The sequence below is a fragment of the Fundulus heteroclitus genome, chromosome 6 (genome assembly GCF_011125445.2).
Source record: "Fundulus heteroclitus isolate FHET01 chromosome 6, MU-UCD_Fhet_4.1, whole genome shotgun sequence".
NCBI classification, from domain to species: Eukaryota; Metazoa; Chordata; class Actinopteri; order Cyprinodontiformes; family Fundulidae; genus Fundulus; species Fundulus heteroclitus.
This window is the reverse complement of record NC_046366.1, coordinates 11,919,924-11,947,896: the sequence shown is the minus strand read 5'-3', so window position 1 is coordinate 11,947,896 and position 27,973 is coordinate 11,919,924. Positions and strand designations below refer to the sequence as shown.

Below are 27,973 nucleotides of genomic sequence, written 5' to 3'. Positions count from 1 at the left end.
CATTTTTTTTTTTATTTATTTGCAGAAAGACACGTGGATGTTAAATGGATGCCTCAGTATTTTGGTACTTCAACATCAGCCGCACATCTGTAGCAATGTAACAATAGACAACAGCCACCCCGCCATTACTAATGCCAGCTACAATTATGACTACGAACAAAGTTTCAAACCTAGAAGAGGTATGGTGGCATATCAGATAACACGTTCACATTTATTGGTCCAATAAACCATCCAGTGAATGACCTCCTAGAGCAACAACAGGACTTCATTTAAGTGGAAAGAAGTCATCGTTGCCACGTCTGTGGTTTTCCCAGAGTGACAAATCAGATTGTCTTGGTTGGAATCTGTTACATACAAGCTGTAAAGTTCACTCACATGATGATTCTGAGTCTCAACCCACAACAAAGGCACGTATACGCCAAGCGTGGAGCAATTACTTCATCGGTGTGATGTTCGACCAAAAACAATCAACGGGCTGCAAAAAAAATGCCGCCACCTAAAGCTGACTCCACCGGTTCTGCGAGTAATGGCACGCTGGGAGTTGTGTTTTGGTAACAAGTGCATGTGAAACCTCCAAGCCTTTAGAAGCAACTCAAAATAAAGGACTAGTACTGCCACCTGATACGAGACTGAACAAAGGGCCAGAAAGTCTGTCATACATGCACTGATGATGTTCTCTGTCCATGGCTTCAATAATAAAAAATAATACAACATTAAATTTACTTAGCAATAATAATAATAATAATAAAGTAAAATCTTTTTTATGTTTGGGCAGTTTTAACTACAATCTAACCCTGCATATTCATGTTGTGCAATAAACAAATCTATCAAAACAGTATTGAATAAAACACATAGACCCAGCATCCTTTATAAAAGGATTTTTATTTTTTTATTTAAATCCTTGTTGAAAATTTATAATAAATTGGGACTTTTCCTCAAGCAAAGACAGAGGAATTAAAACACCTAAGATTAACTTTATGAATGTAAACCTTTTAAATTTAATCAGATGAACAAACCAATGGATTGTTTGGTTATTGCATCGTAATTTTTAACTCATGTTTGGACAGCACCAAGGAGAAATAGGATGTAAACTCTACCTTTTTAACACCATAAATCTAGACAAAATTTTTAAAAAAAATCCCCTGTCTGATTTAGGGGGGGATAAACCTCTTGAACAGATGGTGCTAATCCTGTGCACTCTGGCGCTAGTGGTGAGCATTTAATTAAAACAAGACGGCGTTGACAACTGAGTTTAGTTAAACCTGAGATTAGCATGAGCTAATTTCAGTTTTCATTTAACTTCAGAGGTAAAAGTGTTCAGTAACTACATTAATGGCCGTGTTTTCTCTCTCTCCCTCAAGCTTTCACAACTTTTAGCTCGCCGGCGACGTTTTTGCTACAGTATACCGAGTAGCTTTAAGCTAGTGCAACAAATAACCAGGAGAGCAGCGAGCTATGGAGGCGCAGCCGGCTAAAAGGAGAAGACAGCCCGTTTACCTGACTGGCTTTGAAAAATTGCTTCTTGAATCCTGCGACCGACATTTTTCCCGCGCTTCCAGTTGGTCCTCTGTGGGGAGAAAGTGTGCTAAAAAAAAAGCTTCTGCGAACGAACAACAGCCCAAACAAAGAAAAAAAATGACCCGAGAAAACACGTCTTGAAAACTTTGCTCCGCGGATAATAAAAAAAAAACTTGCTAGGCAACACAGTTTCCTGGCTCCAGGTTGTGGGAGGATCCGAGCAGCTGGTTTAAAAAAAAAAAAAAAAAAAAAAACACTACCGGCAGTGAGTCGGCCCCCCACCCCCTTCTACGTCCTATTCAGCCGCTTACTTCTTCGTGATTGTTATTTTTCTCAGTTTATTTTAGGCATAGTTATTAAAAGAAACAAATGCTATTGCAAAGAACTTTCCAGAAGACGCTGTTAAGAGAAAAGTAACGTCGAAATCTAAAGCTCCTCATGGTCACAGATGGAAGGAAGAAGAAGGTCGTGGGTTCGAGTCCTAGCCTTGCCCTTAGTCGTTCTGCATGGAGTTTGCATGTTCTCTCTGGGTACTCCGGCTTCCTCCCCAGTCCAAAAACACGACTATTAGGTTAATTGTCCTTTCTAAATTCTCCTTAGGAGTGTGCACAAGAATGGTTGCTTGTCTCTGTGTTGCCCTGTGATAGACCCTACCTCTCGCCCATTATAGCTAGAGATAGGCACCAGCATCCCCCGAGACCCCACAAGGGATAGTGTGTTAGAAAATGGATGGATGGATGGATAATAATACTAATAATACCAATAATAATAATAAATCACATTCAGCAGAACTTTCTAAGCTGTTTGGATGAAGTGACAACTAGTGCCCACCTACCACAGATTGGTTTTAGCCAATCACGATCTCAGATGAAATCGTAAGCAGCAGGCATCGTGAGAAACCACAGAAATTTTAGCAAGTCAAGGCACTTATTGCTGTTCTTCTTTTAAAGATGAAATCATGAATTCTTACAAACAGTGATAGCGGCAGCTGCCATGTTTATCTTGGTCCAGCTGTGGGCTCTGGCTGCACCTCTTGCTTTCGTCACAGCTGTATGTCCCGCCTTAAACCTCAATACTGCAGCGTGATTGGCCCAAACCGTTTTTGGTTCGGTCACAAACGGTTGAAGCGGGAGCGGTACAAGATGGATTCTCGTGTGTTTGCGAATTACCGCGTGAATTCAGCTTGCAGGCAAGGCTAGCAGCCATGCCCTCCAGCTCACAACAATGTGACCATAGCTGTGCAAATCAATTTGAAAGTCATAGGAAGCATAATCCATACATGAAATACAGTTGTTTTTATCCCAATATTTATTAATGTAGAAAGAATATAGAAGTCCTACTGTTTTTTTTGTCTGTTTTTTTTTTTTGGTAAAAAGCTCCATTTACCCAAAGATATTTGCTTTATCAATGCAACCGTGATTTGATGATTTATTTATTGCTGTCAAGCTGTCATGTACAAACTGATGCCAAACATGACAGACTAAAGGGAAATACTAAGAGACAGGACAGAGACACCAAAGAAAACATTGAGACAGAAATTACAAACCCGACAAACATCTGCTAAACACAAGTATGACCACATCACTCCGGTCCTTTATTCTCTGCGTCGGTTCAGAACGCGGTTCAAAATCCTGTTGCTTGTTTTCAGTTCAATCCATCGCCTTGCACCATCTTACCTGAGGGACATTCTGACCCTTCACCAGCCCAGTATAGAGCCTTACACTCTCCCAAACATCTGCTGGCGTTCCCACGGTCGAGGTGTAAACAGTGGGGTGATCGAACCTTCTCCGCGCCATCACAACCCTGCACCTGTTTAAGGCCAGACCAAAGATCTATCTGTTCAGTTTGGCCTTTGATACATGAGAGTTATGACCCCTTTTAAAAATGTGAACTGAATTATAGTTATGTGTACAGATAACTTGTTTCTTTTTTATTACTACTTTGTATTTGTGTTTTTAATTCTGTACAGCACAGTGATCCATCTTTGGTTGTTGTAAAGCGCTTTAGAGATATAAAAAAAATTGATTGACTGATGCTTTATGCAATTATCCTTGGTAAATATTAGTCAGAAATTTAATCCGAGAGCCATGCTTTTGAAATTAAAATGAAATCAGTTTTTGTTGAGTGAAAGTTGAAGAAAGACAAAAAAAAAAAAAAGGCATCAAAAATCACCACCAGAACAATGTTCCACAGTATTTTATTGTATTGCTTGTGAGTGATGGTAGGATGGAGTGGCAGATGGTCTGGCAGCCGTAGGGCCTCGTCTGTTGAAATGCAGGTGTTGTCGTGAAAAATGTAAAACTCTGGATTTACCGGCGTGTCAACATTCCTGCTCTCACCTAAGGTCCAGAGATGTTGGTCATAGGGTGGCCGGGCTCACCCTTACACACAGTAAGAGGTAAGGAGCGGCATCCTTTGGAAGGAGCTCACAGTAGACCCCTTGCTCCTCCGATTGAGAGGAGTCCCTCGAGTTGGTTCAAGCGTCTGATCAGGATGCGTCCCGGGTGCTTCTCTTTGGAGCTTTTCCAGGCACATCCTGTTGGGAGGAGACCGGGTAAATCCAGAACTCTCTGGAGGGACATTCCTTCCCTGTTACTGCTAGATAGATTGCCTCGCCCAATCAAAGGTTGCTCCAATAGCAAAATAATAAAATAAAAAATAATAAAATTAAATGTATAAAATCTGCTATTTTTGATGTTACCACAAACAGAGTAAAAGTTTATCAAATGTTTTGAAAAAATCTCTTTTTTACTAGAACTATCCAGCCCCTATTTGACTATTCTAAGTATTTAGATTTTTTGGGAGGATCTGCAATCCAGATTCTTTAGAAAACAGTGACCTAGCTCTTTAGACTGTGACACTGAATTAGTAAGCTTTGAATCAGATAGATGTCCGGTGTGATACCAGTCAGTAAGACAGCACACCCCAAAGACCTCAACAGCTACAGGCTACTGGTCTGTAACCGTTGACACTCCTATCAACCTGCTGAAGACCCCCGAGAGGCTGATCCTCAACTATCTTCGCCCACTGGTGAGATAATTCTGTTTAGCCTCTACGCTGCGGACTTCCCATCAGCACCAGGTTGCCAGAAGTTCTCTGATGACTCTGCCGTAGTTGGTTTACTACGACCAACTCCCTCTGGAGTCATCCTACAATGAGGACGAGTCAGATTACGAGCTTTGTAGACTGCTGACAACAGAACCATCTCATGTTAAGTTAATGGAAAACAAAGGAACTATGGTGGAGTTTTGGCAGGCGCAGACTCAGTCCATTGATACCGGTTAACATCCAGGGAACTGATGTGGAGACAGTGGACTCTTATAAGTACCTGGATGTTCACCTGAACAATAAACTGGACTGGAGTCACAACATGGGTGCTCTTTATAGGAAGGTTCAGAGCAGACTACCTGCTGAGGAGGCTGAGGTCTTTTGGAGAGCAGGGGGCGCTCCTGAAGACCTTCTTTGACACTGTGGTGGCGTCGGCCATCTTCCATGTTGCGGTCTGTTAAGAGCAGCAGCTTATCTGTAGTTGAGAGTCTGGGGAGCTCTTCCAGTGACAGACTGCTGCATCCTAGATGCTCTAAGGAGCGTTTCTGCAGGTCCTTCATTCCAGCTGCTGTTTCACTTTATAATATCTGCGGTTCACAACAAACTCAATAAGTGTTTACAACTTGCTAATGGTTGCACTGGTTCTGATCTGATCATAAATCGTTTACACATTACATATGCTAATATCCATTAGCACACTTTTTTTGTTATCTGGATGTTGTTTATCATGTTTTTTACTTTTATTTTATATTTTCATGTTCATTCTCTGTTGCTCCAGGACTAACTTTAGATAATGCCACATTTCCTTATTGTAGCATGTTTTTATTTTGTTAATTGATCCTGAATTACTATCTATCATGCTACAAAGTTAATTTTGGACATGCTGGATCTTAACACCTTTGCACAAATCCAACTTAAAAGATAAGGTTACATGCTAAATAAAGAAACAAACTTATCCAAAGGAAAGGAAAACCATTTATTACATTCTCAAAACCACATATAATGTATCCGATTGGACAACAAATATCAAGCTGTGTGACTCTGTTATTCTTGAACTAGTAATATACCTGTTGTACATTTTGTCATACGGGGGAAAAAAAAAAGAGGAGTCAAACAATTTTTTTCGTTTGCACTTTTTTTTCCTAAATATCTTTAATTAAAAAAAAAAAAAAATCACTGACTTTACGAGAACAAAAAGGTGGAGACACATGAAGAAAATGTGGATAAAAGACTGACAGACAACAGGAAATCACATCAAAAGAAACATGAAACGCCAATAACAAAATTTCTTTTGAACACTAACTGATTTTTTTTTTTTCGCGTTTGTGTTTGTTTGTTTTGTTTTATCAATCTGAACTCGAATCTTACAACATCAGGACAAACAAAGACGGGCTTTGACACTTTGTGGTTAACATTCACAAAAAAAAATAGAGCTTACGTCCACAGTGATTATGGTTATGGGTCTTAGGTGCAAAGGTGTGAGGAGTACAAGGCTAAAAAGATGACACTTGCGATAAAAGGGACAAGAGATTACAGATATCTCCCTGAGCAGCAAGCAGCGGGTCCTCCACATTCTGCTCAAGAACTGCACAGCACCCCGAGTAAGACGCGATCCTCCCCTTTCGGAACAGTGTGTTATGTACATGAATGAATTGTAAACAGTTATGGCTGAGGTTGTGTGACAGACATGACGAAATAAAATATACAGACTGACTGAAGTCTTACTGGCATGGAAGCAAAACTCATGGGGGGTGGGGGGGTGGGGCAGCTGGTAGCTCTGTCTGGCCTTGGACTAGTGTCAAGTGAGAAAGAGGAAAGTATAAGTGCTTGATATTTGGAAAAATGTTGGGTGTAGGAACTCCAAATGTACAAAATAATACAGTTGCGCCAACCAGCAGAGAGGGTTTATGATGCATATGGACCATCGCACTCCTTGCAGCAAAACACTGTTACATCAGTGACCTCCTGCTGTACTGACCGCCGGTCAGAAACATCCGGCAGTGTTTCCCCCGTCATCACACAGTCCGTTTGGCTTGCTCTCTCTTTTTGCTTAGTGTCCGCGTTCATCCCCTCGTCTCTTTCGGCGGAGGGGGGGGGGGGGGCTGGCAGCAGCAGTGCAGAGTAAAAGTTTTTTTTTTTTTTTCTTCCTTCTCCTGTCTTTACTGTGTGCGAGTTTGCTGCCTCCCTTCCACCACGGCGAGGATAAATCAGCAACAAAGAGTCCACCCCCTCGCTCGCTTGCAGGATGGCCGTCGCTTTGCTGTGTGGCCCGAGAGGGGTTTGTTGCAGTGGAAACCTGAGAATACTGCCAAGAGAGGAAAAAATCATCCAGAAAAAAAATAAACTATAGGAAAAAAAAAGAAAAAAGATCTGAGTCCAAACGTCAGTGGTGCCTCCAAGCCCACTTCACTCCTTTTTTTTCTTCACCCCCACACAGGCTCTCACTCTTTCCATATACTTATATAGCTTTCTATGTACATTCTTATTTAAAATATTTTTTTTTTCTATAAACGTGTATATAAATTAAAGATCATTTCAGCTTTTCCTGTCTCTAAGTGGCATTTACAAGGGAGGGGGGGTATGTGGGACTGAGGTTTTTTCATTGCATTACAAAAAGCCTACGAAAAAGGTAGCACCTAACACTATTTACTGTGACGGAAAAACCGAGTGCCGACTTTACTCCAGGCAGTGAGTCGATGTCTGCGTGTGTCTATGCGTGTTGGAGGAAACTCTGATCCGTGATCTTGGTCCCTAAGTGCGGGTCGGTGAAAGGACGCACGAGAATGCATGTGCGTCCTCCTATCAGACGCATACTGTGGACGACTTTTGACCAGCGTCTGCGCTGACATTTGTCGACTTCGTGCCGCTTCTGGGTGAGAAACCTTTGTTTTAGAGTGGCAGGATTGTACATTCATCGTTGTTTGGTTCTTATTTGTGCACTGGTGCTAATAGAAGAAGAGGTACATTCATAACTGGTTCGCCGATCCCCAGTGGATCGATGCTTAAATATCTTCTAGCGCTTGGAGCTGTTACGTGCCGTGTGGGCTGCAGTGATTTTAAGAGGACGCCCGTAGACTGGTGTCACAATGCTACAATTTTTTTTTTTTTTTTAGTAGAGCAGGAGTATGTTGTGATATGTAGTGTAAGGTGCTTTGCCTGCTGGGGTTAGTGGAGGACTACTTTGGGAGACTGAGTATCTATAGTCCTGGATTGTCGCTTTACTCGCTGGTTTTTCTCTCGCTCTCTGTCTCACGTTTGCGTCCTCTACTTTCTAATGTGCTCTCCTTATCTCTCTTGTTCGTCTCTTTGTCTAGCTGTTGGTGGAGTCCGGCAGAGGCATCTCGCTGCCAAACACTTCCCGGTACAGCGGTGGAAAGCTGTAGGCAGTCTCTGGGTGGATCAGACGGAAAAACTCCAGTTTATCAACGTGGAGGTTGCAGATTGACTTCATTACGGGCAGCTTGGACAACATCTGCGGGGAACAGAAAACAATAGAACGTCCATGAGCCAAGGTGGGAGTTTAAACTGTGCGTAAATAGTTATTTCAAGCACTGAAGTATACAGAATGCAATCCCACAAGCCTAGCCTGAAGAATCTTTCCAACTTGGGACTTAGTGACTCAAGCATTTACAATACTTATATCAAAATGCCAGTATGATATTAATATTAAAATCTACCTACACCTTGACCCAACTCTTTTATTAACTCTGCAGAAAAAGTCAATGTTAGTATGTTAAAACATGGCTAATAACACATGAATAAGAAAATTACCACGAGATTGCACTACTTTTCTAACAATAGTCATATTCAATGAAATAGCATATGCATTCCGAACAGGCTCGTTTGTCATATAACAAGTATTAAATATACTTTTCATTAAGCCTACATTAAAAATGTTCTTCTATTGGTCTAATGTAATATTCTAATCTTCAATGCTGTCTTTTCATTAACTGTAAGGGGAAAATGATCATGAGAGAGGGTCCTTTCAGCTGCTTCCTTATTTAGGGATCACCACAGCAAGTCACTGCAAAATCATCATAATTAAAGGAACTATACGTGATGAGGCACACATTTGAATCTTGAGTGAGGAGAACAGATAAGTTTGAACCGTAAGCCCCGCCCCCCAACAGTTTTCTCCCAATGACAAACCCTCCTTCCTTCTCCTGGTCTTAAACACGCCTCCCAAGCTTGTGCGCAATCCTCTGGAGGAAGCAAGGCTTCGTCGAGGGACTTTTCTTCATTTTCTTTGACATAAATGGCGACATCCTGGGTAAATACATTTTCTCATGTGAATGGTCAGCACGTACATGCATGCCATGCTGTTCTGTTTATATACCCTGTTGTTTACATGCTGGAGGAGCTGCTTAGCAAGGGCTTTGCACCTTGTTGGGCCATTGGGAGAGAAAAGTCGTCCCGGGTTGTCTGCCATTTTCTGCTTATTCCTACCAAAAAAGCCTGACCTCTAATTCACTTAGTTAACTGTTATTATCAAATGATGTCTTTTAACCCATAATGCATTGTGTAAAATGCATTTTTCTTAACCAGACATTAATAAATTCAGGTATAGTTCCTTTAATAGAAATTATCTGTCCGTTTACTTAATTAATTCACTTAGTGAATTGTGTTACTACAATAAAAAAGCTTTTCAATAATATTCTAATTCATTAAATATGACCGTATATTGCCTGTATGGCAAAATAGATTTACATTTGTTTAAGAAGAGTCACAGGGATCATTTTGGTGACTTTTCAATATACCAAACCTTCAAAAATTCAGATCCAATAAATGTGTTTTATGTGTGAAAAGGTCAAGGAAGCTGGTTTGATTGAGTGTGTTTACCTTGTCCAGTTTCTCCTCAGAAGCACCGTTCTTCTGTAGACTGTGCTGCAGAGCCAGGTAGACTTTCTCTTGGAGTTTCTGAACCTTCTGACCTTCTGTCAGCCAGTGTCGATCTATTAAAGCAAAGATTAAAAATACACTTCAGCTTGTTGATTTTACATTCACAACTGTAAATTAAGCTAAGTGTGTATTTCATGTCTTTGACAGCTGCTTTATGCGCTTAACCAAAAGGTTATTGTATGACTGAAATGCTGAAATCTCTCTCTAAAAGGCGATTAACTACTATGAGTTCAAACCAATAATTTTTGAGTAGTTACTCCAAAACCATTATTGAGGTGATTATAGTGTGTACTAAGTTTTTTTTTTTAAATACAATTCAACACAGAATAAGTGAAAGGCTGACAAATAGGAACAATCAGACAAATATAAGATTAAGCTGTACAATCTTTAAAAATAAATAAAAATCAACATTAGAGATGTCTAAATAAAAGATGCAGTGATGGTTTGCTTTGAAATTCATATAATGGATAAAAAAAAATTATTCAACATTTCCATGAATGATTGCATGGCAGAGAAACAGTAGCAAAAAAAGTAAATAAAACATGAATAAAAAGGTTACCAGGGGATAGAAGAACAGCAGCGCTAAACAGGGCCATCTCCTCATCTGAGAGCTGCAGACGACAGAGTCCCTTTCCCAGCTCAAACACGGCGCTCACCAGATCGTCGCACCCTGCACGCACAACACAGTGCACTTTATAAGAATTAGAATCTCCACCAGGCCCTTTTAATGTAACAACTGAACTAAAATATAATCTGCTAGATTTCCAGTGTAAAAGGGAATAAATGAGTCATTTGTGTCTGCAAACAGTGGAAAAACTAATCAAAACTTATTTTATGTTAATTGATTCCTTTTTTTAATCTGACCTTCCAAAAGCATTTATACCATTTACTATTTTATCATACATAACTATGAACCTCATGGTATCTTATTGAGACTTTCTGCAAGTCTGAACATTTTTCCTTCTGCTTTACAGGTACGTGAAAGGCTTTTTTATGGCATCACATAAAAATCCCAACTAAATCAATTCTATGGTTGTATCTTAAAATTTTAAAAAAAAGTGCTCAAGGTGTAGGAATGCTTTTTGCAAAGCACTCTGTGCTTGCATGACCAAAACACATAATCTATATTTATTTTATGTCTCCCACTAGATGGCAATGTAGCATAATGTAGGGTGATACTGAAGGGAGAACCGCGAGCTAAACATTTGGTCTCTTCCAGGTTTGACCTAATGCAACTAAAACAAGTTTTTTTTTGTTAAGAAAATTGTGTTGAAAAATTTAAACAGACTTGCAACAGAAAAAAAAAAATAGTTTTATTAACTAAAAAAACATTTTTTGTCCTGTAAATCTTCAATCTTCAAAAAAGTCAGGCAAATAGTGATATATATATATATATATATATATATATATATATATATATATAGTATTCTTTAGCATTTTAAAAAAAAGCAATCCCTCAGCTTACCTAATACACGTACAACTTCAGAGTCCTGAATGTGCCTTAACTATGCGAGTGTTTCAATGCTTACACAACAACTTCCCCAAACTGATCCTCACCGAGTGCTTTGAAGAACGGAGCCGAGGCAAATTTTCCATTGAAGAAGATGGTGCTGTTGTTGCTGTTAAAGGCGCGGCACATGCGTATGAGTAGGACCTCCAGACAGCCTACAAAAAGGTAGCCAGAAACAGAGGAATAGACACCGAGACATGGAGAGAGGGGAAGAGGACAAAGAGGAAGAGGGAGGACAAGGAAAGGCGCCAAAAAATACTCCAAACATGCAAAAACATACAACAAATTGTCAATTTTGAGTCAGATTAGTGCACAGCATATACAAGACAAAATTGAACCGCCCAATAATGCAAAGGATCATACAAATATCCAACAAGGTTTATTTTGATTTTAACCCAAAACATTGAAAGAAGGTTCAAACAATGTCAATAATGTGCAGGAGATTATGAAGGAATAAATTTGTTTTTCAGAATTGTGTATTTCTCCCCAGTGTTTAGAGCAGGGTCATATGAATAATACAATATATTCAAAAACACAATATAAAATAACAGGCAGAGGTAGAAGGTTGGAGACAAAAACAAAACAAGAAGGAAGGAACTTCCGTTAGCAAGATTAAAACTTTGTTGACTTTGAAAGAATTTAACTTTGTGACAAAAAAAAAATTTAAAATGAGCGGATATTTTGGAATGTACACTGACCTGCTTTGAGTAATATAATCTGATCGTTCTGGCACAGGTCCATAAAGCCCGCTATGCGCTTGGCAAACTCCACCACGTACTGGATGGCATTGGTGATGTGGTGTGCGCACTGCTGCCACATCCACTCAGCCGACTGAACGGAGATCACAGAAAGAGTATTAAATCATGTTTAGGGTGCCCTTGTTTAGGACTTATAGTATGATGAGTAGATTTAAAGACTGGTATCTGTCCGATCTGCTGTATTGTCTATAAATAAACCCGAAAGTATCTTCAAAGTTGGAACCCAGATTTTGGGATGAATGACTCAACCTATCTGCAGAGCTGTGTTTAATGTGGTGTGTCATGATATTCTTAATTTCCGTCTTCAACAGATAAGTGGTAAAAACGAGTGTTTGCTCTCACAAGCACTTTTTAATTGTCTCAAGGTTCTGTGCTTAAACTGTACTGTGCTGTCTACACTTACAGTGGCTGCCATTATGCTATTATTTTTCCACTGTCCTTAGTAGCTGGAACTCAGCTCTGGAATGAGATCACATCCAATTTTACAGTTTTCCAGCTGCAAGGGGCGAAACCTGGAAAACCCTTGACTTATAAAACGCCTATATACGGGCGATACTCATAACTACATGCATCTGAATCTTGACACTAACTCTGTTGTAAGCCCTTGGCTAAAAGAAGTGTTTAAATTTAGAAAACCCAGTGTTCTTGGAGGCTACAGCGTTGCATTGCTTTGCGTACCTTGTTTTGAAAAGCTCGTGTTTCTTCGGGTGTGTAGTGTACCCAGGTGAATCTCTTCATGTCATCGGCGCTGTACTGACACGTTTCCAGGTGAGACTTTACAATACTCTGGGTGATGTGCTCTGTAGAGGAAAAAAAACAAACATATGAAAATTCGCTGCTGCCCTCGGTCTGAGTATTTCTTGGGCAAGTTTATGCTTTGGAAAGATAGCGAGGGCTCTCTTGTAACGTCCAAAAATCTGCGCTGCTGTTAGATAATTTGCACCACTGAGTGGCTCTAACAGTTAATTTTCACTTATATATCTAGAGCTTTTACTTTTTTTGCTTTCCACCTCCTCCACCAGTAATAACACATCTTAATTTCTTCCATTAAAAGTCCACAGAGCCTCACTGAAAACTGATCCAGTTTGCCTTTGCATAGAGGCATGGCTAAGGATCAACCAACGTTCCAAGAAATCAAATTGTGAAAAGGGGCAGACGTATTTACTATGACTGATCTGTTCTGTGTTTCTTCGGATGAATTACCTGCTTGCGTCATGAACTGCCATATCAACTTTTTTTTATTAAACATTATAACATAATATTATGAAGCTGAAAAAATAATCTGAAGGAACCAATTATCATGGGGAATACAAGCCTGGCAAACATTTATCAAATAATTGCTTTTCTTTGACATATAGAACCAAGACCCAACCACCTGGTTAGAAATTGAGATAAAGTTTGTGATTTTCACTGCGTAGTAAGAGGTAGGGCTGAAAAAAAAACATATTGATAAAATAGAAATCATATTGATCGATATCGATAATTATGAACAAATTAAGGACATATATTTTAAGTGCAGTCCTGGTCATTTTATGCTGTTGCTTAGCGACCTGTTTTTGGATAGAGAACACACATTGAATCCAAACTCAATCCTTTATTCATCCAACTTTTTACCAAAACTGCAAGTTTTTAACAAAGAAAAAAGAACGTCTGATCTCTGAACTCTTTAAAAGGGAGCATTGCTCGGTGACTGCGCGTTCTTGGGTCTGCGTTTGTGATTGGTTGGGAGGATGTTATTATTGTAATATTAACCTACGTGATAGGCTAGAATGCAAAAGGAAGGAAAACTATTCGATTGAACTTTTTATTGACCCTTTTTTTCTATCATCGATACACGTCTGTCGATCAATACATATATATATATATATATATATATATATATATATATATATATATATATATATATATATATATATATATATCGACAGACATATTTACATGTGCACATACTGACTGCTTGTATGTTGTGAATGATGTGTGTGATGTATGTTATTTACTGTTGCCAACATGCTGATCTTAACTAATTGGCCCTTGTGGGATAAGTAATGTCCATTTGATTGAACTGACAAATGGAGATTTTTTTTTTTTAATTTTCAGTCTTACCAAGGTCTGTTATTGAGCAGTCGTCGGGCAGATGGTCCAAGAGTGACTGCCTGCGTCCCAGCAGCGAGTGTGTGAGAAGGAGCTGGCTCCCGCAGCTGTCTGTCGAGTCCATCGCTGTCTGCTGCGGGGAGTTCTGATTGGACGAGGAGGGAGAAGACGAGGAGGAAGAGTTGGACGTGTTGCCTGCGCTGGCTCCTCCCCCTCCCAGCAGCTCCAGGCTGCAGTACTCGCTGGCCTCCTCGGGCGTCAGCGGCAGGTCGAACAGGTCGGGCAGCGCAGCGATGTCGTCCAGGTCGCTGAGGGTGGAGGTGGACCCCCCGCTGCTGTAGGCCTGGCTCAGGCCCTCCTCGCCGTCGTCCGCGCCACTGCCGCAGCCTCCATCCTCCCTGGGCAGAGACAGAGCGGTGGGGACGTTGGAGCCCACGCATTCTTGAGACTTCTGATGCTTTTGGACCTCGGCGTAGAGGCTGTCGCGCTGCTTCTTTGACATGCGACCAAACTTGACGGCTGCAGGGAGAGAACACGTTTCACTACAGCGGCGACGCAAACGATTCCTTATTTAATGCAGAACTGTTCAACGAAGGCGCACCATCTCGGCTCATGCCCAGAGCCAGACACTTCTGCAGGCGGCAGTGCTGGCAACGATTGCGGTTCGTTCGGTCGATCAGACAGTTCCTCTGGCGGGAACAAGAGTACATGGCATTGTTCTGCTGGCTGCGACGGAAGAAACCCTAGACGCACAAAAAAAAAAAAACAACAACAACCACAAACCAATATGATACCTGCACATTGCACGGGCGCTAGTCATGATGGAAGTAGGCTAAAGTTTCCCTCACCTTGCAGCCCTCACAGGTAATGACTCCGTAGTGGATTCCTGAGGACTTGTCCCCGCAGATCTTACAGGGGATGATCTCTATTTGAGCTGCAGGACCAAAACAAAGACAGAAAGAAAACAGTTCAGAAAACTTGCACACTGATGAGTTTAGCAGAGCAGTGAAAAGTGGGTATGGATAAAACAGCATTCTGCATTATTCAGACTATTTTCAGCTGTGCCAGTCAATCGGGCAGAGATTGCCTGAAGAATCTGTTAGAATCCTAAATAATAATAACAACAAAAACTTTCATGTTTTTTTTTTATTTAATGAAACTTTGATACAGAAATGAGGTTACTCTTGCCCTGCAGCGCATTTCTTTCTCATTTGTGTGTTAAAATGCTCTATAGTATTTAGGAAAAAAATGGAATATGCAGGTTAGACCCCTAATATAAAATGCAAATCAATGTCATCCAAGAACAGCCTGATTGGTGCTTTTCTCATTTAGAGAAAACAAAGAATCTCATACGATGCAGTGTTCGACTTGATTTTCCACCCGGCGGGACAGAAAACCCGCCCACCCCTAGTCTGCCTCTGCCTGAGCAGACTTCCTCTGTAAACGTAAATTTCCCCCCACAGTTTGTGTCCAGCGGTGCTCAGAGCTGTTTTGACAGGTTTCTCAAAAAGTACAATGAGCTGACGATATATACGTTACGATCTAGTGCAGAACAAATAAAACAAACATAAGAACGTTCTTCTATATGGCCTTTGTGTGACGTTTCACGCTGTTCAGTTTGAAATGTGTTTGAGCATTTTTGTGTTGCTGTTTGGTGACACTCACCGCCTAAAGACGCCTGTGAAACGCTTACCCTAACGAAACAGTCCTCAATCAAAGGAAGAGCGACCGGTGGCTATTTTGGCTCTATGGTGTCAGTAATTATTATTTTGTTTTTAAAGGGTTCTGAAAGCAAACACATTTACCTCTAGGCCTAGTGGTTAAGATGCAGACTGCAAACAACTGAACCTCATCCAAATCAAAAAGCCTGAATGTTGATAGCTGAACATAGAAAAACAACAACTTTATGACTAATGTGGCATATCCAGTGTCTTTAGTGTGTCAAAAAGTCAGTAAATTTTAATTTTAACAAAGGAGTCTGATGATATTACCTCACTGCAATAAAATGTTAACATATTCTGGGTTAGTCATGCTTTATTTTCTGTCTATTTTGACCCTCTTTTGCACTTGTGTCATTCTATAACATTTTCTCCACCGAGGTTTTGTTACTTTCTGTAGACCTTAGCTACTTTGACAGACGGACAGCAAGAATGTTCAGGAAAATGTGAGGACAGCTTGTTCTCGACGTGTCCTACAGGGTCTGTTCCCTCATAAACTCCACAGCGAAGATTTACAGCCGAGTAGAATCTCCGACAAGCCGAGATGTGAGAGGAAAGAGCGCTGAAGAGGCAAGGCGGGCTAAGGGTATGTTATGAAAATGATTGTTTCCATCGCGGCACGCTGAAAACAGTGGAAAAAAAAATCTTCTTGATAGAGCTTTTTTTTCCTTTTAGAGTGATACCAGATGCATCTGGATGTTTCCATAAAAGTCTAAAGCATGTGGGGAGCAACAAACAGGTCAGCAGAAATAAAGAAGCGTAAACTTATACTGGCATGCCAACGTGCTCCACTTGGAAGAAACTCTCCAGAAGATTTGCTCACAGAACTTCAGAATAAGTCTAGCTGTTAAAAAGTCGTCTTATAGCCTCTGCCGGTATTCAGCAACCAGCCGTAACATTACGACCCCCTGGCAGGTAAAAGATATGAGACGCACCGATAAGGTTTTACTTAGTTAATGCCGATTCTCGTTGAGGTCTAATCTGGTGCACTCCCACTTTGACTGATTATTTCTTTTTTCCTCCTTTGGAAAAAGTGTGCAGCAGAGGATGCAGCTTTGAATCCAACAAAAATTAAGTTATTACAAGACTATGGGTTGAAGAATAAGTCTGAAAACATTGATCTGTTTTTCAAATATCTAAAAAAAACCTCTATGGGCAGAAAATGGTGAGAGGTCTTAATTTTGATACATTTACTAAAGAAGAAAAAAAAGATTTTTCAACATTTGACCTGCTAATCACCAATTAAAGCCAATCAAGCAATGGGCAACAATGGGCAGATTCTGATCTATGGCTGTTTTATCTAGACAAGGCAAGGCAAGGCAAGGCAAGACATGGCAAGGCAAATTTATTTATATAGCACAATTCAGTATACAGACAATGCAAAGTGCTTTACATGATTAAAATACAGGAAATAAAGCAGAAACAAAGCAAGTAGGAAAAAGCAGTTGGATTATATATATAAAAAAATTTGCATTCGACTGTTTAACTAGTGCAGTCGAATGCAGTCCTAAACAAATGTGTTTTTAGTCTTGATTTAAAGTAACTTAGGCTTTCAGCATTTTTACAGTTTTCTGGAAGTTTGTTCCAGATAAGTGGGGCATAGGAACTAAATGTATCTCTGTATATTTAACGTAAAATAACTCAATTCCATAGGCAACAACTCAAAGGTTTGCTGGATGAATGCTACGTTAAATCTCTCCAACCTAAATGTGCTCGCGAACCAAGACACGGGTGGAACACTCTCCTGCAGTAGCAGCCCTTCATATCAGCTGATCCTGTTAAGACTGCTTACAGCGTTCAAACAACACGATTAAGAATTACTCCCCCCACCCCCACAACGCAGTCTGAAACCCATAGAGCAATACGATCTACCAAATATTAGGCGTGTGATTGTAACATTATGGCTGACAGCTATAGAGGCTTCAGGTTTCGTTGTGTGAGCTGTTATATAAGCCCTCGCCGCTCCTCTCCAGGAACCCCGCTGAGAGCATTAAAAGGTTTAGACTTCCACTTTATGAGTCTGGGAGCCCTAAACATGCCTCATTACTAGAGGTGACTGCATGTTTAAGACAACCTTTTTGTAAATCCCATGCTGATGACAATTAGCACCTACTTCATAGAGGCAGACCATGACATAAGCCTTATTTTAAGCCCACATGTTGGAAACTTTGCTGTTTTATTTGTGCCCTTTTCATTTTATCACCACAGCATTTCACACTGAATGGAGAGAGAAAGAAATGACGGATCATTGGAGCTCATAAGACATTCTCATTATATGACAAACGGGAGTAAAACCAAGATGTATAACATGATCCTATAGATTTTATATATAGATATAAAAACAAGAACTCTTTCTAATGCTAACACCATCGCATTAACAGTACAGTTATTAATGTTAGGATTTTGATACGCTGTGGTGGACTGGCGACCTGCCAGTGTTGTACCCTGCTGCTGTCTGGAATTCATAATGTTATTTTATTTATTTATTTAACGATCAATTGATCGTCTAGCAATGAAATATTAATGCTCTAAACGAGCAGCTAAGTATTAGATGCGTTAATCAAAAAGTAGTTCACATAAATGTTACAGGACTACATGCCGTGTTTCTCCGCCATCAGTGGCATTAATATTCGTCCATCTTTATCTGTGACACGGATGTGATGCGATGTTTGCTGTAAAATCAACGCCGGTTCCTAACACGATGTGCCTTTACTCCTAATTAAAAACAAAAGGAACAGTTTGCATCATCACTTTCAGTTTTAGTTTAATACATCCTGCATAACGAGGAGAATGACACATTGGTACAGTGTAGAGTGAGATCAGCCACTGTTATAACTGGGTCACATGTGGGCGATATTTGAGTCACAGTTCCATCCTGTTATTGGCAGAGGGACACATGTGGGATAAACAGCCAAGCTTATCTAGTAAGATCAGTTCTCACGGTATTGCGTCTTCCGACCCAGTTCAAATGAAAGGCAGACGTGCAGTAGTGTAATTATTTATTTCTGTTTTTACTAACCTTCCTATTGCTTATTTTGATAGGGGGTTGGGGGTGTGTGTGTGGAAAGATTAAAATACAAATGTCATCTGCTCAACATACTGTGTGCTGTTTTCTTCTTTCAAGACAAAAAAACAAAACAACAACCCCCGACAACAAAACCTGCACACAGCAAAAGCTCAGATAACGCCGCTTGGAGTGTGTCGGTGCACACCCTTCACGGCCCTTCAGGCAGATAGAGAACCACATGACAGTTGCACATATGACACGCAAACACAAAGGGGGCCTTCTTCCTCGCTACAGCCACGATCACTTCAAGGACCAGCCAGCGCCTGGCCTTGCCGTCCAGGGGCGATCGGCTTGTGCGCGGCAAACTGCTCAGGAATTCACAGGTCCTCGTTTGGGCTCTGGGGGCCTGGAAAACACAACTTTCCACTTTCTCCTCTGTTCCGCAAACGCTCGCCGGCCTCTCTTCTAAAACTGTTGACTAAAATACTCCAACTGATGAAGGCAGCTGCAGGCATGCAATGGAAAAACAATCCCCCCTCCTCCCCTCGGCTCTCCGCCCCTCCCGCGCCTCCTGATTATATAACTCCTGTCGGTGAGCATTCCTTGCCAACGCTCATTGAGCGGGCTCGCTCCAGCAGCGCCGTCACCCCGCCCTCCTCGCGCGCCCCGCCTGCTCCCCACTGGCTGCGCCGCGCAGGCCGCTGCCTCGGCACTGGCCGAGCCGTCCGTCACTCCGGGCCCGGAGCCTGTCAGCCCATGTGGACGTTCTGTCCCACTGACACACTTTCCCACTGCAGGCAGGCAGGCTGGGAGGAGGGAGGCTCTGTCCAAAACCAATTTTAAGGTGGAGCCGCACAGGGCTAAAACTTTGCTGCAAAACATCTCCACGGCTACAGAATTTGCAGCGTTACATAACGGCAGGTTTTAAGAAGATGCGCGTTATTGCAGACCACACACCTTCGCCGCCCCCTCTTCCCTGTGGGGCGTCGGCAGTAACACGACACCCACGTGTGGTACGACTGCTGTGCAGCGCGCTCCAAGCTGCTCAAACCTTGAACTTGACCGTCGGCTTCGCACCCTTCTCCTTTGACATTGAGCTTCTGCTTATTCTATTCTTGTGGCGCGCTAAGAGGCAGAAACACAACAGATGCCCAGCCAACTATTCCAACCAGCTACAACACGCAAACAGCGCGCAAACGTATCCCGCCGCGCAAAACCTAATGTACTTCTGATGTACAAGCCCAGTCAGAGATGTAGTCTTTAAAAGCTGCCGGTCAGACCTTTCTGTAAAATAATAAAACGAAAAATGTTTAAATGTCAGTTTTAGAACATCTAACGGTCATTACTTCTCCATCTGTTCAGCTGTTTTGTTGTAAATGATTATCTAACAGTGAGGATGTCTTCTCTCCCACGAACAAGCTTCCACAAGCGCCTGCCCGTAGTGACATCACTCGAGGCAAAAGGCGTTTTCCTTCTCTTTCTCCTCTTTTACTTGTATGTGTTCTTGCGCCAACCACTGAGCATTGTATAAGGACGGTGCATGGGTTTCATAAAGATGAGGCAACAATGACGCCGGTGGAAGCGGTTTGTGAAGAGGACCGGACAGACCAGTACGGCCAGATTTCTCGGTCGAAGATCTTCCGCGATTATTTTGAGCCACAGCTACGCTGCACTCTGTCAAAAGTGGCTCATTCACTAGATAACATTTACTAATATCAGCTGATTTTGTGACGTCGTCAACACAAATAGCAGATTTAGCCGTTTTCTTCTTCAGCACTCTTTTTAAAAACTTGACATATTTTAGTGCGAATCCATGTTGCCAAACTTTGCTTTTACAGCCAGCATTCATTTGCTAGTGAAGAAAATACACCGATATATTGCATCGTTAGCAGTTTTACAACTACAACCTCAAAAGGTCTTCCAAAAAAACCAAAATGTTACTTTGGTCAGGTATGTTTGCACCCACTTTCATTAGAAAGCTGCTCCGTTTGAGTCGTCCCAAAGGCACCAGCTCACCCACTGCCAGCACGGACAGATTCAGTAGGATGTGGGAGTTTGGGATAGAGATAGTTTTGGTGTCTCACTCTTACATGTTTATTTTATGCACACAAATCACAATACACTGATACAATGCAACTCTAAGCTTATTAGGCCTGAAGAGATTGTCGTGAACACAGCATCGCCTCTGGAAATATTTTCACCCATACGTAAGAATTTGCAGTAACAATGCCGGAGTTGATTAGGGTGAGGTAATGTAGTTACTGTAACACACCGAAAACAGAGAGGAAGGAATGGAGCATGTGCACAAGGCACATTCAATTAGTTTTGGAAGCTGGAGCTCAGATCTGAGAACGAGTTGAGGGGGCATTCTAGGAGAAAGGTGGGTAACCAGTGGGGTTTGCTAATTGCTGTGATGCTAACTACTGTTAGTCAATAAAGCTTTATGTGACAAAGTCCTAAGAGAAACCGAAACATGGATATTGTTAGAGATCGAGCTATGACATCATCCAATCAAAAACAGTTATGTGTGGGGTATTTTATGTGAAAATCCGACACATCTAGACACCATAGTGTCATGAGGTAATAGTTTTTTTTTTTCTTCTTATTTGAACCTGAAAAAGTACAGGGTTTGTAATGATATTTCATTCCCGTTGCCCCGGTAGGCCCTTGCTAAAGTCCGGCTAGGGCTGCCAGGCTGAGGCATGTTTCGGTCAGATTGAGTCAGTTTGATGGTAAAGCCCTGACTCGAAACTCTCCTGTCAAAGTGTTCGGTTTGTTTTTCTATTGGCAAATCACTGATTTATGTTTGATGTGAGTCACTTGACCATAAGCTGGCAAATGAACGAAGACCAACGCAATTAAACCGCACGCGCATTGCGTACATGCTAGGGACTAAAAAACAGGAAATAAACAGATAGGCGTCAAAGAGGGAAGAATTAAAGAAGAGGCAGGTGTGCAGTAAGCAGCTAAATAAGTTAATAATTATTTTTATGCAACTTTTTTTTTTGCTTGCTCTAAAAAAAAACCTCTGTGTTGACGCTTTCAAACTTTGGACCTTCTATCAATAACTTAGAAAGAGAAATTTGTGTTTACTATTGTGAAACCAGAAGGGGGAAAACTGAACAGCCTTTTATCAGCATTTTTTTCCCTAAACAGGGACATTAGAAGCTGATTGCTAATCAAAATATGTACCGCTGTATCAATTAGCCGGATAATCTCAAAGGAGTATGAGTAGCGGGGACTTAACACATCAGACCAATTTAGCTGGTTGTCAATAATGACAGAAACAAGAAGAGCGAGTACCTTTAACCCTGCATATCCCTGCTAAGGTGCGCTGAGCGCTTTCAACCTTTCGCTCTCTTGAGACACCAGACATTCCAGGCTGATCAATAACAGCACGGCGTTTTGTTTCTACCATAATGCACAAAGTCTGGAGTGGTTTTCGTTTGTCACAAAATATCAAAAGACAACAGTAAAAAAAAAAAAAAATATCATTCCCGAACAGCAGAAAAAACGAAATGTAAAACAACAACGGATGTTTTTGACTATCGCCGGTGTTTTGAGCCCCAGGGCTGCAAACCTCTATGCAAAACAAACAGAGCAAGGGACGGCTTTGCCGGACGGGACAAACACGTTGGCCTCTGAGCATTTATCAGCCAGCTAAACGTGCAACGTCGTTATCTCTACAAAGAAGTAATTCACCAGAGGGCTGGGCCGGTCTTAAGGCAGAAGGAAAATCACTGACTCTCGAGCTTCCAGAAATTCGCTTCTCTTTCAGTCCAACTAGGAACGAGCTGACGATAAGTGTCCGAAACGCCCCGTGGCCGCTGTGCCCTGCAGTCAGTGTGTCAGTATGTCAAAGGAGAAGGAAGCCACACACCTAGCAGCGTCACGCCTGACAACCTGCACAGACGTGACGGTGCCAGCTCATCTCTATAATCCACAGAACCTGTGGAAGCAAACGGAAATAGTCTTTCTTTCACAATATAAAGGGATATACGCGTGAGAAACAACATGAAGGACAAACAGTTGCTCTCATAATTTCATGTGGCTGATTTTTCCTTTTCACCTTGCCACCTCTTGATGAGACAGAATGAGAAGAAAGCGCATTCAACGAGAGGTGGGAGTATCATGATCTGGAGCTCTGTATAATACAACATAAACAACCCGTTCGGTGTTAAAAGTGTGGGGAATTGATTTTGTTATTTTCTTCACTAATGCCTTTTTTTTTGGGGCATCTTACACCTTAAGCACGTCATAGGTACAGTGAGAGGATGTTTCAGCTTTGACATGAACTACAGGGCGAGTGCTGTGCCGAGAAGGATGCTAAACGTCCAGAATACAGTCTGGCTGTTTCGCTCCCGGTGCATTCAGTGGACTCTTTCTATTTTAAAAGATGCAAATGCCACTGGAGGCCGAGCAGGGGCCCACAGAAGGGGAACTGGAACAGTGCCGAGCATTTCACTGACCTCTCACGCATGGTGTCTGTCCTTGTGCGACACGAGCCTTATGGTCTTTCATCGGGGCTGTAAAACATTTTGTGGAAGCTCTCAGACATCTAGCTACCTGGTACAGCAGAGGGGAGGAAGTGTTGGACCAGACCTCAAAGCAGGCCTCTACAGTTCGTCGGCATGCCAAAAGCGCGAGAGAGAAGTCTATAGAAATGTTTCTGATTCAAGCTAAGTGCTCAGACCAGTCTACCAAAAATGCTGACGTGTATTGTCAGAGAGCAAACAACAGGTTGTTTGAAGAAAAGAAAGAAAACAAAATTTTTTTGGTCCTGCCTGCTAAGAAAGGACTGCCGTTTGTTTACATTTGGATATCCGGCCAGAGAGGGAACCTCCCTCCGTCAGGGGCCCCAATGTTTCTCTGATGGCCCTCTTTTTTTTCTTGAGCAAAAAATCTATTTCCTCCCCGACAGAGATAAGACAATTCTTTGTTAGTTAACTTTAGTCTGGCTGGTGCAAGGAAGCAGGAAGAAATGCAGCAGCTTGAAACATTAGTTAAACTCTGTGGACGGGGTTCATTGAAAAGGCAGCTGAAGCCAAGTGCTGCAGGTGTAGTTTTGACAAAAGGTCGGCCCAATATGTGAGCAAACTTAGCAAGTTAAGGACCTCCCAAACAACATGTTTACTAGAGTTGCCACAAAAGTCTGGTTTACCAGTGAAGCTATTTGTATGAGTGATACATCAGCGGCAACAAACTGAACCTGTGATCTCAAAATGTTAATATTTCGACAGATCCTTGCCATTGAACTGCTCATTCTTCTATATAAACTGCAGAGGTGAGGACGAACTACTTAAAACTATGTCAGCATCAGTTATAAAACAAGTATTTTGTATGAAAAACATTAAAACATTATGTGTACCTGACTAAATGGGCCCAATATTCCACTAAATAAGGCCCTGCATTCAAGGAATACCCATTTGGCTGTAAAGTCAGTTATTGTGATTTGCTCTGTAGCTAATATCACTTCCTTACCAAAAAAAAAAAAACATGTTAGAAATATAAAGTGTCAACCATGCAATGTATTGCTAATAGACTGGACTACTGCTACTCCCTACATAGTGGGATCAGGCAGACTCTTCTCCGTCATCTTCAGCTTGTCCAAAGTGCTGCTGCACGCCTTTTGAGTGGGAAGAGATGACCTGAGTATATTTATCCTCTCTACACAGGCTGCCTGTTTCCTTCAGAATCACTTTCAAGACTTTACTTTTGGCTTTTAAATCATCAAATGGTCTGGCACCGTCTTACCTAACTGAACTTTCCCTAAAACACGGCCCTCGTAGGACGCTGAGATCTGAAATCCAGATGCTCCTCGTTGTTCCGACGGCAGACCCGGCGACTAAAGGAGACCGAGCTTTTTCAGCTGTGGCTCCAAAGTAGTGGAACAGTCTCCCGCTACCCATATGGTCCGCCAGAAGCTGGGGTGATTTTAAATCTCTTTTAAAGACTCATTTATTTTCTTTGCCGTTTAACTCTAAGGAGATGGGGCATTAGGCCAGTAATGTTTTTATCTTTGTTTTTGCTTTTATTGCTTTATTTTATCCTGTGATGTTGTGTTTTTCTTTGCTCTTGCTTTTACTCTTTTTTGTTGTTGTTGCTGCTGCTTATTTTACCTGTAAAGCACATTGGTCATTTTGTTTGTGTGAAATAGTGATATATATATATATATATATATATATTTATAAAGACTGATTGAATTGAACATTTAAACATTAGACTTCGTTGAACTGTTGTGTTTGATCGTATTTAAAAATCCCCCCCTCAATCAAGTTCTGTTTCAGCCCGCAGCATTGGCTTTTCTTGCTGGGGTTCCTGCCCCAGAGCGAATCTTCGTTGCCCCAGTAAATTTCCAAAATCCCACCAAAAGGTTGGCACCACCACACAACACTTTGAAAGATTACAAGAAAGTCCGACTGGTTGCAGCAAAAACATAAAGGGGCAAGGAACTGCTAATGAATAATGCGCAGTACAGTGTTTACACATTAGATTGCATTTTGAAGCCAGTAAACTACTTTATAAACGTTGCATTACATTACCAAACTTGAAAGCCTTAAGCTAGTCAAAATGTCTATTTCAACTTTATTCACATGTCTTACGCTGGGAGCTTAGGCTGTTTTTTTGGTCGTATTTAGCACTAAATGGAATTGTGGTTGTACAAAAGCATCATCTTGCAGTGTAGTAGTATAGAAGCCTATGATGTAGATCAGTGCCCCCCCCCCCCCAAAAAAAAATAATAAACAAAAACAAAAAAATCCCCATCTATTTTGCATTCATCCATTATCTACACCTGCCAATCTGTGCAGGGTCACGGGGTGGGCGGTGGGGTCATCTGGTGCCTATCTCCAGCAGCCTTTGGGTGACAGGTGGGGTACAGGTCATTATCAGTTCAGTAAACAAGTATTACTGGTAAGCCAATTAAACAGTAATATATATAATAGACAATCGACATCCACAACAAATACTTTTTTTTATCCATAGGTTATTCTGTTTCTTTCTTATTTTGTGTGATATTCAACATAGCTATGTGTTTATTACTACCATTTTGGTTATTTACTTTGGTTTCTCAAGACCCCATCTGCTGGTTTCCAGCCCCAAGTGGGAAACTGACCCCAGCTTTGGGGATTTCTAGTTTCTATCATATATTTTACACATTTGTTTTACTTTTACTTTGACGCTCCACCAGTTTCGTATGCCATTTGCATTTCTACGTCTAAATGTGTCTAAACGTCTACTAACAGCCCCAGGGCCCTACGCCGCCTTGGACCGCCTCTGGTAACTGCTGGTGCTGAAAGAGAAGCTGCCCTGCTCAAAGCAACGCCACAACATTATATTGCAACTTATTGCAATAAACTGCAGTCTGGCTCCTTCTTGGGAATGCACTGAGCAACATTTGCGCATGGCGCTGCGCGTTTCTGCTATCACGACGCTTCCAGCAGCCCTCCTCCCCTCCCTCCGCTGTGGATGCTGTATAATGCTGCGTGACATAACTAGGTCAGTGGAACAGCCGGGTTTCTCTCCCCCCCCCGTAACTCACACTGTCGGCCATGCTGCCACAGCCATCACATCACAACACCATCAGTTTGATCTCGTAACCTCAATTGCGCACAGACGCACTTTGCAAATACGATTCAAGTTCATAAGTGCATAATAAACATAGTCTCCTTGGTAAAAGTACTTTCTGAGGTGTCATTGCTCTACACAAATGGGTGCAGATTTAAAGGCATTAAAGAATATTTGATTCACATTGGTAAGAGAATCCTGATGAGGTCGATTACATAATTGTAGTTTTGGTTAACAACACCTCTCCCCCCAGCCCCTCCCCTCGCCTCATTGCATAACTTCTAACATGGATCCCCCTAAAAGAAATCCACCAAAATCTCAGGTCTCAGATTTTATTTATATAAAAAAATAAACAAAACAAAAACATGGCAAGCGTGACACCGCCGTGAATTGGAAAATCCCCCGTTACGCGTGAAGGAACCACATCTGAAGCTTTGTTCTGGATCTCACGGAAACCAAAACGTGCTGGGTTTTTTTTTTTTTTTTTTTTTTTTTTGTACCAACATTTATTCTCCTCATTCATCCAGCTCCTGACCGTCGCACTGGATGTGAGTTTTGGCGTTTCAGCAGCAGAGCGCCTCCTGTGGCTCTGCGCGGCCATAATCCAGTCAGGAGGGATTAGTGCGCACTGAAAGCAGGCAGCTCTAGAGGGTGCACACACATGTGGCTGCAAATCCAACCCGAAACAAACAACGACTGTGATCCAGCATGGCTAAACAATCACTGATTTGTTTTCACATATTAGTATGAATAATAATAATAAAAACCTTACCTCTCATTTTGATGTTTTCTTTATTTCTGGGCAGGGCGGTGAAGATCGGCTACATGAATTCAGCGTTGGGAAATAGAGGAGAGGCGAAGGAAGCGCTGGAGCCAGACTGAGTTGGCTCTATAAATATTAACTCAGTGCCGAGCGCGATCGGCCGTAATAACCCACCAAAAAAAAAAGCCGAAAAAGAAAAACTGAAAGTGGCAAAAAAACAACAACAACAACCCAACTCCTTCTATTTATCGCTCGATCAAGTTCGAGCAAAATAAAAGAGTGAAGGAAATCGCTTCGGATCTCATCGTAGCTGTCTGCAAAAAGCTTCTCCTTAACTTTGTTGTTTTTTTTTCCGCCCCCGTTTTGTTGACAGACCGGATCCTCACGATGAAGGAGCGCTGGTTTGGACCCCCCCTCTCTGCGCCCTGACTCTCCTCCTGCTTTCCTCTCAGTCTACCCTGCTAACCTACTTTCTCCAAAGCGTGGACTCTCACATGATCTCAACGCCGACAGCTCCTCCCGCGACAGGCGCGGGGGGCGCGCCTTCGGGAGCGCGCTTAAGGTGGCCTGGCAAATGATTAATAAGGTGTAGCCTACAGCTCTCTCTCTCTCTCTCCCCCCCTCCTGAAGAGTAACATGAGAGAGATAAGCTCCAACTCCTCTGAGCAAGAGGAGCCACACGCATTCAGTTCTGCTTTGATACTTCCCTGCTATTATGTTGCCCGAAACAACTTTAATTGCGCAACAGAATGCCATACCTTTCTTATGTCGTGGTGCCAATGTAAAAAAAAAAAAAAACCCAACAGGCAAAAAAAAAAAAAAAAAAAAAAAAAAGCTATCAGACTGGTCCTGTGTCAGACAAAGAGCTGTTTCTTTTACGCCATATTGACTCAGCGATCTTGTCTTTACATCCTCCCTCCCCCCCTGCCGCTTTTAATTTTAGACAACGTTTGACAGTTTTGGTGTAATGAAGCAAGGGTGTTATCATGAAACTTTGGACTGAGAAGACGTTATCTGTACGGAGAGATAAGCTGAGCAGGACCCTCTGTGGCTCAGGTGGATTGCTCTGCTCGCCGCCAATGGTTGCAGAACCCG

General features: G+C 41.8%; 1 protein-coding gene across 1 annotated transcript; it reads right to left on the bottom strand.

The window, feature by feature from the left end:
- Positions 1-7,661: 7,661 nt before the first annotated feature.
- Positions 7,662-27,409, bottom strand: LOC105934568 (nuclear receptor ROR-beta). The gene is made up of 10 exons (XM_036138053.1): positions 26,888-27,409; positions 14,673-14,758; positions 14,426-14,567; positions 13,837-14,343; positions 12,412-12,533; positions 11,674-11,806; positions 11,023-11,130; positions 10,025-10,135; positions 9,406-9,518; positions 7,662-8,038 (listed from the first exon to the last, which is right to left on the bottom strand). The coding sequence occupies exons 1-10, from the start codon at positions 26,892-26,894 to the stop codon at positions 7,877-7,879; spliced, it is 1,491 nt and encodes a 496-aa protein (XP_035993946.1). The 5' UTR covers positions 26,895-27,409; the 3' UTR covers positions 7,662-7,876.
- Positions 27,410-27,973: the final 564 nt, after the last annotated feature.